The sequence below is a fragment of the Argentina anserina genome, chromosome 5 (genome assembly GCF_933775445.1).
Source record: "Argentina anserina chromosome 5, drPotAnse1.1, whole genome shotgun sequence".
Classification (NCBI taxonomy): Eukaryota; Viridiplantae; Streptophyta; class Magnoliopsida; order Rosales; family Rosaceae; genus Argentina; species Argentina anserina.
This window is the reverse complement of record NC_065876.1, coordinates 1,247,073-1,263,007: the sequence shown is the minus strand read 5'-3', so window position 1 is coordinate 1,263,007 and position 15,935 is coordinate 1,247,073. Positions and strand designations below refer to the sequence as shown.

Sequence of the window (15,935 nt, the reverse complement as noted above, 5' to 3'; positions counted from 1 at the left end):
GTAATGACCGTAACAAATTAATGGGGGGAACATGTGTAACAGATTAAAGGAGGTAACATACCTAGAAATGGAAGACAGCATGGAACATATGAAGTACAACGAGAAAGCTTTTACTGAAGGAAGTGAAATCTTTTTCATTTATGAACTATAAAACGTTGATGAACAACAGACCCAGAAGTAGTCTCTGTATAATAACACAAAAAATGGCAAGACTGACAAACCACAAAAAATGGCACAATCATCAAATGATACAAACTTCATAAAAGCCAAGACCTAAAACTACCAACGCATCTACAACAAATGGGCAACACATGAACAGAGTGTGAAGGTGTCAAAGAATAAAGAAAAAATACAGTAAAGGGCGTATAAAAGACACAGGCCAGTAACTGTTTGAAGTTGCATAGGTAAGGGAGGGAGTCCCGCTGAAGCCCAAACACCCACCCGGCACCTGGCAAAGTCAAAATTGTAGTACACAGTTAGTTGTCACATATCACCACACAATGTTAGTTCCCTCAATGCGGTACAAGGGTGAGACGGGAGTTGGATCGACTCAACCTGGGTGGGCAACATGGCTTGATATCCCACAAGAGTTGAGCGCCACGAAATGCAAGGACACATCCTGGTCGAAGAAATGTAGATTAATTTACTTTTGCAGCTCTATCTTTACACAAAGTATGCCACTCTTGGAGCACTGCTTGTTGAAGAGCACGGTGTTCAGCCTCCTCTGCAGTCAACTTGGTCAAGGTTGTAGGTCCTTTTTTCTTGCCATCTTCCTCCTCGCCATCTTTTTTCTTCTCCTTTTTCTTTGTTGTAAACTCATCTTCCTCATCACTGTCTTCTTCTTTGTCCTCATCGTCAGATTTGGGAATCTTTTTTGGTTGGGCTGCCTTTAGCAAAGCTATTCGTTCCATTGAGATCCTAAGCCTCTCAGCAGCAGCCACCTTTACTTCGTCTTCAGGCATGTACTCAACACCACCATCAGTAAGATCATCCAACCATCCCTGTAGATCTGATCCAATCTCCTTCGTAATTGATGCATCAGAAGCCCGTACAACAAATTTGCAAATCATGGTTGTAGTCTCATCCCCAAGGTCAACATTCCGGCTCACTTCACTAGCTCCAAAGATCATCATGCCCAGGAAGCCACCATACCAAGTTTTCGCAGCAAAACAAAGCTGTTCCAAGTAAGGAAATTTAACATCAGAGTTTCATTGGTTGGTTAAAGGGCTAAAACATTCCATAAAAGGATTTAACAAAACTCTAGGATAAGTGACACCCAATTTGCCACTAAGGTCCCTAGAACCTACTGTACAGAGAGAATTACCCTAGAAGTAACAGAAGACAATATTTTAATGGGCGTTACCTGAAATCCTGCTACTGTCCGGATAACATGTGAACAAACTTTGTGGAATGGCTTTGATGCCAAGGATTTCAGCCCACTTAGGAAAGGAGATGCTCCATACTGTTGAGCAGCAGTAGCTTTGAAGCCACTTCCTTCGTAGGTATATGTCCCAGTGTACTCAACTATGGCTGGTAAACTTGGCCACAGCCGGAAAAATTCAACCGGTGAGATTTTATGTGGGATGAGTAGCTCAGTCAAGGGAATTTTGTACGGCTGACACCTCAAAATGACAGGTTCTCCCAGTTCAGGCCTTAAACTTCTCTTTTGTCTCATGATTTGTGGATCTTCTTCAGAGTAGTCACCTTCATAAACCGAAGCTGCACCACTTCCATAAAAGGGGTAGTATAAGACTTGAACCCAAAGGGCACATTTTTCGAAATGGGAGACACCCACAGTTACACTGCATGGTACAGGATCCTGGGAACAAAAGAAGAAATACGTTGATTCGAATATCTTACCGTCAGGAAAAAGTGCAAGCATGGGCAATGATACTGGAATATGATGTAAAATAGCACCTCTTGTTACAAGACATAAATTGATTGGGGAGAATTGTTGGTAAAACATGATTTTTAGGAGATTCTCCAAATGATTGACCACAAAAAGTTTAGACCCGATGGTCTTAACGAATTTTCTCATTTTCTTACTTTCAGCAAAATTGTATACAAAAGATTTGATAGCGATTTTTGAGTTCCATCAGATTTGAAATTGCTTAATGCTCATGATTTGTGAGAAACTAAGAACACACGATTTTGGTCAAAAAAAAAATACACATGCGTCAGTTCGGCGTGTAGCAGTTAGCTTTTCACAGGTAATTAAAGACTAAAGAATGCATTGTTTAAGAATACAATGATCATGTGTTGTAATGGCATAGAGTACAAAAGACATAGAATAGTGGAGGCAAGAAAAGAAACCTGAGAAACAAGGTTACGCAACTGTCGAACTGCTTGTGGAGACCCATCCATATAATATAATGAACCCGATAACCCAACTCGGATATCAACCCGATTGAGTTCAAGCTCAGTTAAGTTTAATACCTGCACATCATCAGAAAGGATTAACAATTATCAACAGACATTAGAAAACTGATTTCTGAGAAATAAAGGGCTACTAAAAGCAAGTCAAGAAGGTAGGAAGCAGGCTTGACCTTCAAATGCAAAGATATTTTTCCATCACTAGAATCTGCCAAATGATATGCTTCAATGTAGCAGGGATCACTGCTACCAGTCAAAGTAGTTGCAGTAGGAGGAACCTTGAGTAAAGTAGACTCAACTCCTTTTGTCAACAGAAGGGTTAGTTCACTAGGTTCTGGCCTCCAAAGCTCTAGAATAGCATTATGAACCAATCCTTCTAATTTTCTATCCTGAGCTGCAGCTACTTCGTAGAACTGAACAGTTAGTTTATGGTGGCTGAATGGGTAATCACCTCTGGCTTCTGTGACTCCTGGCCACCTGATCAAAGTGATAATCACATTATGCTTAATATAAAACACTAAAAATAGAAATCAAGAAATAAAAGGTGGCCACCAAAGAAAGAAGGGCACTTCATCCCTCAATCTATATATGCATAAATATATGAACGACTTAAACAAGGAGTGATAATGATGAGTGAGAGAATGTGCTGCACTCTGACCAAAATAAGTCTTATAAGCCTACACATATTTCTCCCCAATATTTGGATCTAGAAGTCAGATATTCAAAGAGAGGGAGCCAATAGAAGATACGAGCCTACGAAGATAATAATACAGCAATTACTGGGACTCTGAGGGAAATAAAGAGTGCCACCTAGAAGAGGTCAAAATTAATGAAGAATATTGTAAGCATAAGAGCAACCAAACTCTGCCCCATGGAGAACCCAAATGCAGAATTATGAAGTTATATCAGAAGTTTACCTGCATTCTGGATGGCTTGAAGCATACTTCAGCCTCTGCAATATCATACGGCACTGATGCTTGTTTACTGAATCAGCCATACTACTGCTCCTGAACTCTTCGATTTCTTTGGTCAGTAACTGTCCAGCCCTAGCATTGCGTGATCCCAATCGCTGAGCACATAATAAAATTGCCTGAACATCTAGAAGCCTATTTGTAGAATCTGAAGATGAATCTGCATCAAACAAAACCTTGCGGATATTCAAAATAATAATGTTCAGTGGATCGTCAGGATCATCAGCCAGCAGTGGATCCAACCCTTCTATATCTATGTGCTCTGAGATAGCCCAAATAACGCGAGCCAATATTCGTGGGGTATTCACCTGCCAAATTGACAGAGGTGTCAACCAGGGGAAGCATACGAATTCAGACAGTTTAAAAAGAAAAAGATAAAAGATCATTAACAGCTTGGAACTACACAGTTTCTAATAATATAATGATAATACCCTTTTAGACACAAGAGTGTCGGTATGATTCCTTTTGTAACCCAAAATTTATCTCACTAACAATCTGAAGTGGTATTATATTAGATTGGATATGATATGCTTCATTAAGTGTCCTTTTCTACTTATTCATAGCAGCACGCTCATATTCATTTAAAGATACATACCTCACGTAGACCTTTCGCAAGTTCACGCTGCAAGTTCTGCAACCTTGTCTCATTTAAAATTTGGTCCTGTGAAGCCCCGTCTTTTACTCTTTTTACACCTCCCCTTGTATCATAAATATGGCACAGCCGAACAAGTAACTTCAAATAGCAATCAATGGCATAAGTCCGACCATCACAATCCCATTTGACACATGGTCTACAAACCTCCACGACTTCCAGAGCAGGCTCTGTCCAATTTAGTGCACCATAACCAGTTCCATATGCTAAGGCTCCAATAACCCTGCTCTCCATCCCTGTGTTCTTTTGTTCAGGCAAAGGTAGAGACAACTGAAAGCAACTTTCTACCAACGATGCTACTAACTCCTCCCTAAATAAGGACTTGCTTGTCACACTATTAAGATCATCTTTTATCCTCGCCTCCTCAAAAAGTGAGGCTATATCAGTTCCAGCAAGAGGTTTCTGGCCTCTTCGGACACTTTCCTTTGCAAAGAGATCAACACAAAGCGCTGTTCGACAAATACACGCTAACGCATGCATGCGATCTGATTCTGCCCTCAAGTTTTTCACCATAAGAAGCAGCCTCTTAAACAACGAAACCTACACAAAAATTCACACACCCTTAATCACAAGCCAACCAGCATTACTTAGGCAATATGCAAATTAGCAACTAGGACATTTCCAGTACTCAATCCAATGATAACGCAACTCTACACATTGCATCTTACAGAGTAACGAAAGCAACTAAGCTTACCTGCATATGAAGATCGAGCAGATGAAGATTCGTAACAACAGCTCGAACAATACTCTCCCTAGCAGAAGCAAACTCCTGCCTATCCCAAAGTGTGAGAATGGCGATAATCGACTGCGAAGCCCACTCAGTCTTCCCACCAGGGACATCAGCCAAGTACAGCATGTCAATCCCCACCTCGAAAATCAGAGCTGGATCCAAAGACGAGGCCAAAAACGGCGCCAAATGCGTCACCACATCCGAAACTCCAACCAATCTCTCAGCATTACTATCCACAACAGCCGCATTATGACCACCAGAAGACTTGGACAGCTTCCTGATCACCTCGACGGAGCCGGAGGCGAAAGCCTTGACGGCATACACGATCGGAAACACGGTGGCTCTGAAATTCTCCACCGGAAGAACCAACGACCTCGCCATTAAAGCACTCCGCTTCTTCCAGACGAAGTCCACCATCGACGAAACCCAATTGGATCGAATCGCCAGAGAGTTCTCACTGTCGATGAGCTTATCTCCGGCGAGCCTGCTCATTCTTTTGGTGTCGAACTCCTGAAACAGCCGGCCCACCGACTCGAAGGCGACCTTGGAGACGGCGTCGGAGGCGTCGAGCATGTTCTGGCCGATGCGGGCCCACCAGCCGGAGACCTTATCGAGGAGGTTGACGTTGTTCTCGCACAGGGTCACGAGATCGTCACGTGCGAGGATGCAGCCGAGCGTCTCGGTGATGGAGCGGCGGAGGTGGTCGGAGGGCGAGTCGAAGCACTTGGTGATCTCGTTCTTGGTGTCGGTGATGAGGCGGGAGAGGCGGTAGGAGGGGATCGCGGCGAGGATGGAGACGGCGGCGGCGGCGACGTCGGGGTCGGGGAAGTCGAGATCGGTGAGGACGCCGGTGCAGACGGTGTCCCAGAGGTCGGCGGTGAGGCGGGTGGAGCGGATGAGGTCGAAGGCGAGCTTCTTGCAGACGGCGGAGGCGGGGGAGGCGACGATCTCCTCGACGGCGGACTTGGCGAGGACGGAGGTGTCGCGGCCGGCGGCGGATTGCTGGAGGGCTTGGAGGAGGGCGCTCAACTGGCGGAGGGCGTCGTTGGAGCGGAGGTCGGCTTGGATCTGAGCGAAGAGTATGTCCATTCTCACAATTCAGAGTCGTCTGTGGCCTTTGCTAGGGTTTCGTTAGGGTTTGTGAATCTTGGACATGAAGAAATGAGAGGAAGATTCAGCTGAGCTTGAGAAGAAGAAGAAGAAGAAGAAGAAGAAGAAGAAGAAGAAGAAGAAGAAGAGGCTTTGCTCTGCTGGAGTGGGAAGAGTAATAGATTTGCAGCGAGCTTTGGTTACTTTTTGATGGGACAAAATTGATGGTGGCAGTTTGAAAATAATTTGAACATGGGCCACCCAGGCCCAATAACTTAGTGGGTTATTTCGTATCAGCTTTATAATTTTTGTTTTGATTTTTTTTTTTTGGATTGAAATGGTGCAAATTCATTTGGTGATTGCAACTTTGCTTCAGTATTAGACTATCAGTCTTTGATGAAGAAAAATAACACCAGCAGTGACTCCATTTTTATTGTGGAAAATGCATTAAGGTAAATACGTTTGAAAACTAAGGTAAAATACAATAGAACCGGTGGAAAAAACGTCTACAACATCTTCTCATTTTGTTTTCGCAGAATCTCTGACTTTAAATATGCAAATTTTGTTTCTGCATAATCCACAATTAATCAGATGTCGCGTATTAACTTACAAACAAAAGAATTGCATTTTGCAGATCAGCCAGGACAATTCAAATTCATTACCAGCCTTGTGCTGAACAACTTGGTATGTTGCTAAGAGCACACTGCACAGGTCCATTACGAGTATTATTACCAGTATGCTTCGATACATAATTAGTAAGAAGTAGCGCCTGGTTGGTCAAATAAGACAAGACTTTCTACAAAAGAATGAATAGGCGCGCCTTGTGAGATGGGTTCATATAGACGTGTTGATGCGTAATGTGGGTCGATTTCAAAATCTTTCACTTCTCCAGTTTCCAAATTCACAACTTGCTTAAAATTTGGATAACGGCCTAACTCGACTATTACTTCACAACTGCTCTTGAAATGAAAAGGGGACCCTGGGATTTCCGAAAGCCAGAAATCATGTATATTGTATAATCTAGTCCATGATTCCACCGCTCCATACTCTTTCATAACCCTCACTTGAAGCCTATTGAGCTCCCCTTGGTTTCCGGTTTCAATCAAGGCAAGGCGCTCCTCGTATGTTGAAATGAAGCAAGACGAAAGTTGTTCGTGTTTTCTGAAACCTCCAGGCATCTGCATCTCACTAAATAACTCAGTTTCCAAATCGAACAACACAATCACATATCTTCATCCGCTATTTTCCTTCCTACTTTGTTAATGGTTTGAATCCAATGCAAAGCACCATTGATGAAACTAGATTCAGATTTACCTTTAGGCTTGAAACAAGCAGGTACAGGAGCGGCAAGACTTCTCCATGATCCCCTAGATAATGAGTAAACTTCAACCCTAGTTGGTTTTGCTTCATATTTACCACTTGCGAATCTCAAAACCTTATAGTCATTGTTTCTCGAATCATGGCCAAATGCATGAGTTTGTCGATACCCAGGTTCTTAATTAGAACTAGGCATTGGCAAGATCAGAAACTTCCTGACCGTAGGGTTCCAAATTATTGTGGGGTGATCATATTCAGCAGGTGTAAGACATACGAGCCCGTTACAAGTTCCGGCTATGCTTTGATACCAGCCGAAAGTCCCCAAACAATGAAATGGCCAGAAATCGGCTACATATTTCGATGGATATGGAAGCTCAACATACTGATCGCGATCGGTACCAAGTGCATAATGGTTATCTCAAAACAATGAGTAAATCACCTTTTGTTCCCTGATCAGAAGGATGTGAACATTGTTTCGGCGGTAGAATTCAATCATGCGGCAGAGATGGTGGCCAATGAAGGCGGAGCTTCTGATCAGAGAATTGACATCATTATGGTTAGTACAACAAGCTCTTGTAGGATTGAAATCATTAAATCATCTATACTCCTATTACAAGATGGAAAGTACGTGAATCCCTTTCTAAGTTGAACAGAACATAATTCAAACAAGTTGTATCTTCTAAAAAAAATATTCAAACAAGTTGTAAACTCATAAATATCAAAATGCGGACGTCGGACGTTCCGGTGACCGTTAACGCATAATGACGGCGTGGATGGTGTCGGTCGTGCTCCTCTCTTCCGGCTCTTCTGTAAATTTTAAGTTTTTGGGAAATGTACAGATTCCGACCACCGTAGGCCGGCACTGGAGCTCCGACCTACACAGACATAAGCGTCGGGAGAGGGAGCACAACCAGCACCATCCGCGCTGTCATTGTGGGTCACTGATCGCCAAAATCGCCGACGTCCGCACTTTAAGGATTGTGCAAACATCCTCTCCATAACCGGCATGTATACGTGATTATATATTTTTTAATATAACTATATAGTATTTACTGAACCTAAGATGAAGCTTAGTCCAAAATTTCTAGCGTTGCATTACTTTCATTCATGCCGTTATGTTTATCACACTGTAATGTTTTTCATTTAAAAAAACTGTAATGTTTTTAATATATATAGATCCAGAAAGGAGAATAAATTACCAATTTCGAATAGTGTCGGTCTAATAAAGGAAAAGGAAATGGCTAAATCTAAGGACTATTTGAGTCTATCTCCTCGCCGTGTTTGTCTTTCATTGGATCATGCTTAATTGTCCTAACTACTATGTCGAATGACATTGATTGTGGCATAGCTAGCCACAAATGGTTTGAGTTGCCACGATATTACACAGTTGTGAGAATGAGTAGCTAGAAATATACGTATATTTTTTGGAAATGCAATTGTTCCTAGTTACTAAGCATAAACTAATGAAACTAACTGCAGCAGCATACATGACATCAATCTATATATATATAGGAAACTTGAACCAGTTAAGTCAAACGAATTACTTAAAATTAATTCTACTGCAGATTTTAATTGTAAAAAAGCTCTTGATATCCGAGTTTGACACAAGGGCCGGGCGAGAAAGATAAATCTTTAGCCAAACTTGGATCTAATGCTGGTGATAACGTCTTGGTCTACTTGAAAGGTCTTTGTTAACACTTGGTCCGGGATCGAAGGCGTCGTGGAAAACATATTCAAAGGAAGTTTAGAAGCGCCAGGCAAGTGACTGTTGAAAGCTGTGATGGAAAGGGCATTCCCGTGTCCAACATTGAGCTGGAAGTGCACAAGTCCTCTCGGAATCACAAACATCTGCCCGGCGGTCAATACCTTCGAGTAGTAGACATTGTTGGTTGTCACAAACCCTGCAAGAATTGTTCCTTCAATGACTATCCCAATCTCACTGGCACGAGGGTGTGAGTGAGGTGGGTTCAGGGCACCCGGAGCAAAGTTAACTCTGTTCATTGACACCCCGAGAGTGTTGAGGGCAGGAAAAGCAAGCACATTCCCATCCGTCACATTGAGTCCAAACACATCTGTGATGTTCCCCTTCTCCCGTGCCCCATCAAAGACAAAGTCATCGGAAGTAACCTCCTCGATGGGTTTGCAGGGGAAGACATTGTCGGACTTGGAGGCTCGAGTGAAATCTGCGACACAGAAGTCTTGCAATGGATCAGGGTCTGCAGAATGTGAGGGCAAGGAAAGAAGAAGAACTGAAACTACAAAGTAGCATAGATAGCTTGGTGATGAGGTTACCATGGCTTAAAGTTGACAGCCAACCAGTTCTTGAAATTATTTTGGAGTTCTAGACCGGCAAGTTCTATTCTATATATAGTATATACACAATAAGTAACCATAAGTACTGAAAATTCAATGTTTGTTTCATTTCATTATTGGATCAGCATGGCAACCGTGACAAATTAGAAGCAACCAAGCAGATCGAGTTCAGAAAGATCAAACATTCTATATCGGAGAAAAGTATCAAGAGGATATTCGTCGAGGATGGACCTGGCTTTTAACAAGGGTACAATGACAAAATGTTGGATACAAAAGTTGATAGATCTTGCTATTTTCTTAACAGCTGACATGTTCAAACGACAATGGAAAGTAGTTTATTTCCGTGATTTCATGACAATTTGAAGGCCAGCCGGCCATGATCTTGATCATTAACACCAAGCCCTGGATCTAGCTATAGAAGTAAGTAGGCCAAGTTCCTGAGTAGGATGAATGGTCCGAGCTAGCTAATACTGGGACAACTGGGTGCAAGTAACAAGAGGTTAGAGCAAAAATATGACTCTTCCAGGTACGAGTTCCTTGTGAAAGAGTAGAGTACAAACTTTATTTAAACCCTATAGTCTTTACTGTTAAAAATAAAACGGAACCCATTCATATTTGAAACCAGTGAGATTTTTTTTTTGGATACAAAAAGTTTACAATGAAAAATAAGAACTCCAAGAATAACGCACTCAGAATCAAACGATACATCGTGCGAACACTAACACATTTACACATGCATGTAGCTCAAGTACGTACGTATTGTAAGATTGAATAAGGCTGTCACCGATTGAGATTATTAGCCGGGATTAATTTCTTAGTCATTGGCTAAGTTTGAAATGTTCTCAGTACGTTGTTGTTCAACGACTTTCATTTATCTTCATTTGGTCCGAATTCGGGCCATGCACGTCTAGGCCACCTAGCTACATGATTTATTTCTTTGATTTCAAACAAGCTAGAAGAGATTCTTACAACATACAATACCAGATTGTTCAAAACATAATGAAAAGCAGGATCGATGAAGCTGCAAAGGAAAGAGGCACTCTTATTATCTTATATGCTTAATTAGTGATCGAGGTGTTTATTCTACGATCAGAGGTGGAACTATTAAAGGGCCTGAGGGTGTCATGGCACATTGGCACCCCTTGACCTTCTAACGGATGTGTAATTCTAACTAAAAATGCTATGGATTTAGAAAGAGTTTCTAGCTATATAATTGTGCTTGATGGCACCCCTTGCATATGAGCATATCTGGTAATCACTCATCGTGATCGAGGTGAGCTTGGGAGCAAAGGATACGTGGCAAACTTTGCACTCAATTATTGCATTAGAAATGAAATGTCTATATGTGATTTATCTCCATTTCTATAAGTAATTGGCATATAAAACAATGAATATTGAAGTTTAATTTATAAAAGATAAATTTTTATTTGCTAATGTATTTGATTTAATATGTTGCTAAGATTTACAGTGCATTTTACTGTGTATTAACGGCCCTCTACTTATAAGTTTCTGGCTCTACCACTAGCTATGATACACACTATGAAACATATAGAGAGCTAATTAAGCGACATTAACAAGATACAAATAAAAGTGAGTAACTTGCATGCATGATATGAAAAGGAAGTCGATCGAAGACTTAAAGCAGGATCGGAGGTACGTACGTAGCTAACTCGGAAACATCTAGGAAGCAAAGACTCAAATATGTATGACGACGACATATGATAGGAATAACTTTATAGTGTGAAATTAGGAAACTGGATTGTACTTTAATTGGACCGTGTAGATTTTCTAGCACGAAACACACTTCAGTGGCTTGGCTACTTGTGTGCTTACCACACGAACACGTTCTTGATCCGTCAATTGCTTTAATTAGCAGTTTCAAATCAAACTTAACAACCACGCTCAACTGTTCACACGCTTTGGGTCCGTCAACACGAGTGTGAAACTAGAAATATGTGAGAGTTTGGTTATACTCAAGGTTCTAAAAAATGTTAGGCGTTAATCGGGTGGACAACTAAAAATCAGCGCCCAGAAGATTAATCGGGGATTAATCGGGAATTAATCAGGGATTAATCGGCCTAAAATTGAGACAGCCAAGGATCTCCGGGCGCCTAGGCGGAGATTTTTAGAACATTGGTTATACTACGTCACTCTCATCAGTACAAACTCATAATTTCAATTTTGAAAGACTTATGATATACATGTACTTATCACACAACTTTTAAGTATGAATTTCTGTATTAGAATTTATATTACGAACCAACGAGATCTACTAACAACGGCAAGACATAAAACCGGTACAAGTTCCGATTACTATGCTACGTGGTACTATGCTACGTGGTAAACTTCGATTATGAAAAGACAGGAAATCGGCTTCGTATTTGCATGAATACGGAAGCTTAACACTGATCGGAACTGCATATAGTATAAACATTTCCGTTACCAATTATAGCAGCATGACGACAACTCAATAAGTCAAATTCTTACGTAACTAAAAGGCTCCCGAAAAAACGAAGCACCAATACCGAAACCTCTCTAGGGTTTCGTGTGCTACGTCGGCAGAAAGGCGTCTTCCGGCGCGGGCTCTCCATCTCGTGCAGAGTTCTCTCTGTGGGTGGGTCGTGCGTGGCTCTGGTGTTCGACGACTGCAGGTGTCGAGAGGCGACTAGATGGAGTTTTCGGCTGGTAGGCGGGTCAACGAAAGGAACGGCGCGAAGCTTTGACGTCGAGAGTGAGGAGGTGCTATTTCAAGCGGAGGAGGTCGCAGATTCAAGGTGGAGGCGACAGTGGTCTCTGTGAATCGGTATAGTTTTTAGCCTTGGTTGAGGAGCTGTACTAAGCAGCGACAATTTGATCTAGGTTGTCACCGACTGCTATGGTGGAAGAGAGGGTCCGTCCGCCGGAATTTTTTACGGCAATGGTCTCGGTTGGACCGTACGACAAGTCTGGGGTATATTGCGTTTGAGCAATGGGCTAATCGTATTCGGCTTCTCTTTAAGCCTAGTAGGTTCTCTTTTCCGATATATTTCTCTCACCTTGCACGACTTTACCAATGTATGGTTCTAGTTTGGAAGTATCCAATGTAGAGTACCCAATTATTGGCTTAGACTCGAGTTTGGTGTTTTGATGATTCTAGTGTTTATAGAGTTTTAATTTGCTTTTTCACATTTGCTTTTTAGTATGTCAGCTTGTTTTGAACATTTTTTTTCAGACTTTTTGTTTGTTAATTAAGCGATACATGCGCTATTATTTGCTCTTATAGTTAAGTAGCTTAGAGTGTCATGTCACGCTATTGCTTGATCCTTGGATCGTTATGGCATTGTTGCCAATGGATTCGTTCCATTTCCTTTATAAAAAAATACATATCAGAACTAAGTGTAGAAGAGTTATCCGATACAGTAAGAGAATCTCATAATACTTATAAGCAGTGGCGGATCCAGAACTTCATTTAAGGTTGGTCAAAAAATTTAGTATTTTGAAAATTGATATAACAAATGCAAGTGCTCCTTAAAAACATTATGTTTGACACTAATATATTGATCGATTATGTGATGTTAAATACAATTAAATTTTAAAGAGAGAATGAGCTCCATGCCGTTTTTTCTATGCAAAGAGTCAACGAGAGATCGAGCTCATTACAATAATTTGCTAAAATGACCCATTAATTGACCATTTTCCATCCCCTTTTCATTATGCATTTTCATATGTCAATTATTAAGTTTTTTTTTCTTTATAATGTCCAATTAGTCATTAATTTTCTTAGACTTTTTGATCTAGGCATTATTTTTAAATATCTTTTAACATTCTACATTTATGGTGAAGAAGAATTATGAATATATGAGGAAGAAGTTTCTGCCCTATTTAGAGTATTTATGCAACTATTTTTCTGGGCAAAAGCTTATGAAAACCATGGATCTATAAAGTTTGAGGTTGGACAGCTGCACAAGCTCGCCCGGCCATATGTAGATCCGCCCCATAAGCACCCTTTATATATCAGAAGGACGCGAACATTGTTTCGGCGGTAGGATTGGACGGTGCGGCTGAGGTGGTTCTCAATGAAGCCGGAGGTATTGATGATAGAATTCCATGATATATAGCTTTGCATCTGAGTACGGACTTGGGAGGCAACCTTAGCATGATATCGGTTGTGAATTCTTCAGGAAGCAGGGAGTTGAGATCTGATATTTTTTTTCTCGATACAATGCTGAATTCTGACATTGCTGAATCTTTAAGATAGAATGCTCGGGCAATATGTTTGTTCAAGAACTTTTAAATATAGCAGACTTCTTAATATATATCTTAGGAAACTATAGTCGGTACATGCTTAGCCATGACGATGTGGGATTACATCAATTAAATCCTATTACAAGACGTCAAGTGAATCTTTCCCTAAGTTGTAAACTCCAGCTTATACTGTAGACAATAACAAGCGGAGTAGGCTTTAGGGTTCGTTAGGAATGAGCTTCTTCAGTTGAACTTTTGGCTGCAACCAGTGGCGTAGCCATGAAATTTATTAAGAGGGCTCAAATTTACATGTATAGCTACTTATTTTACAAATTAAATGAGCTAACTATGTAGGTTTAAGTTGGTTGCTAATAATTTTTCAAATAATAACAAATTTAGGGGGGGGGGGGGGGAACACTATAAGTATGTATGAGATAAACCAAATCAAGTAGAGAAAGAGCTTTATTCTTATTCTCTATAAAAAAAAGAATATATTGATTTGCTCCAATCTTATAAAGTAATTAAGAGTAATTAGATATGTTATCACATTAGAAAGGGTAAAATGAAGCAAATGACTTAATTGCACTAAGATAAAAACAAAAATTCAAGGCATAACATAATTGTCAAGATGGTGAGGAGGGTCAATTGACCCTTATGGTCTCTACTCTCTACGTAGCTACAACTCAAAACCTGATTCGAACAATTTAGATGAGAAATACCACAATAATAAAAGTGAATAAGATTTACTATGATAAATTTCAAATAAGGTGGATGAGAACAATTTATTTGATAAGGAAGAGCTCAAAAAAGAGTACAGTTTCATGCACGTTCCTATACACGGTTAGACCAAGATGAACGTGCAGGAAACTTGGATCGAATGCTGTTGATAACATCATCATCTACTTGAAAGGCCTTAGTTAACACTGCATCAGGGATGGAAGGTGTCGAAGCAAACAGATTACTTCCTAGTACAACAGCACCTGGCAAATGACTGTTGAAAGCTGTGAAGGCAAGAGCCTTTCCTTTTCCAACGTTTAGCTGAAAGTGAACAAGTCCCCTCGGAATCACAAACATCTGCCCAGCACTCAAGACCTTGGAGTAATACACGTTGTTAGTAGTCACCAACCCCACAAGCAGCTTCCCTTCAATGACCACCCCAGACTCACTTGCACGAGGGTGCGAATGCGGCGGATTGATTCCGCCTGGAGCAAAGTCGACTCTGTTCATTGATATCCCAAGGGTGTTGAGCCCAGGAAACGCAAGGACATTCCCAGTTGTTACAGTCGCGTTATACAGATTGGTTGTGTTCCCTTCTTTGCTCAGTCCATCGAAGAAAAAGTCATCCGAGGTGATCTGCGATGCCGGTTTGCAAGGAAAGCCATTAACTGATAGGGAGGAACTCACATCTGCGACACAGAAGTCTTGTAATGGATCAGGGTCTGCAGAATGGGATGGCAGGGGAAGAAGAAGCAAAACCGAAAGTGTAAGGCCGAATAGCTGGTGAAAGCTTAAGCCTGATGAGGTCAACATGGCTGCAAAAGAGCTTTGCTTTCAAAACTAAGTACCTTCAGCTCTTATAGACTGTTTCTATATATTCTCCCCCACCTGAGGTGAAATTTATTTGATCCAAGGCAACTGCTAGAAACTACACAAGTAACCTACCACAGCAAGATACCAGAATTCAACAAAGTAGCATCAACAGTAAGGTTAAGGAGACTTGAACAACCAACCAAATACCATGGCACTGATGCTTTACAATGGTCCAAAATCATGATTAGAAATTGGTGGTGGTTAATGGGCTTTGAAAAAGGAGACTGTGATAAGGAGAGTGATGAAGAAGTTTAAACAAGCTGACAATTTCCAAACGGTTGACTGACTTGGTGAGCTTTATTCGTTGTTTAATTTCATACCATCTAGTAGCTTATTATCTCATGTAAGGACTAAAATTTTGGCGAGAATGGAAATATGGAGGATCTGAAAATTAAACATGAAATTACATGAGTGGTTTATAACCACATAAAGGATCTATGAGGTATAAAATTCCCACTATCTTCATCATGTCCTTAAGTAAAAACCTGAGTATATTATGAAGAATAGTCATTAAATGATATTGTCCCTTTATAATTTTGCATACACCGACTTATATATCAACCATAGAGGTCGTGTGTGATTGACTGTGAGTTGTAGTACTAGTAGTTTTCATTCGGATCAAGTATTTCTCGACTCTGACCATAACAATAGCTTTTTGAAGATTGTGTCCATATGT

At 40.9% G+C, this 15,935-nt stretch overlaps 3 protein-coding genes across 3 annotated transcripts; all 3 read right to left on the bottom strand.

The window, feature by feature from the left end:
* Positions 1-204: 204 nt before the first annotated feature.
* LOC126793266 (protein TPLATE) lies at positions 205-5,954 on the bottom strand. The gene is made up of 7 exons (XM_050519728.1): positions 4,691-5,954; positions 3,940-4,536; positions 3,291-3,652; positions 2,547-2,850; positions 2,314-2,436; positions 1,364-1,819; positions 205-1,175 (listed from the first exon to the last, which is right to left on the bottom strand). Exons 1-7 carry the CDS (start codon positions 5,813-5,815, stop codon positions 639-641), a joined length of 3,504 nt encoding a protein of 1,167 aa, XP_050375685.1. The 5' UTR covers positions 5,816-5,954; the 3' UTR covers positions 205-638.
* A 2,810-nt stretch (positions 5,955-8,764) lies between these two features.
* LOC126793868 (germin-like protein subfamily T member 2) lies at positions 8,765-9,427 on the bottom strand. Its single transcript, XM_050520496.1, has one exon. The coding sequence runs from the start codon at positions 9,425-9,427 to the stop codon at positions 8,765-8,767; it is 663 nt and encodes a 220-aa protein (XP_050376453.1).
* A 4,923-nt stretch (positions 9,428-14,350) lies between these two features.
* LOC126794903 (germin-like protein subfamily T member 2) lies at positions 14,351-15,206 on the bottom strand. The gene has a single exon (XM_050521698.1). It carries the CDS (start codon positions 15,197-15,199, stop codon positions 14,501-14,503), a length of 699 nt encoding a protein of 232 aa, XP_050377655.1. The 5' UTR covers positions 15,200-15,206; the 3' UTR covers positions 14,351-14,500.
* Between the last annotated feature and the right edge of the window lie 729 nt (positions 15,207-15,935).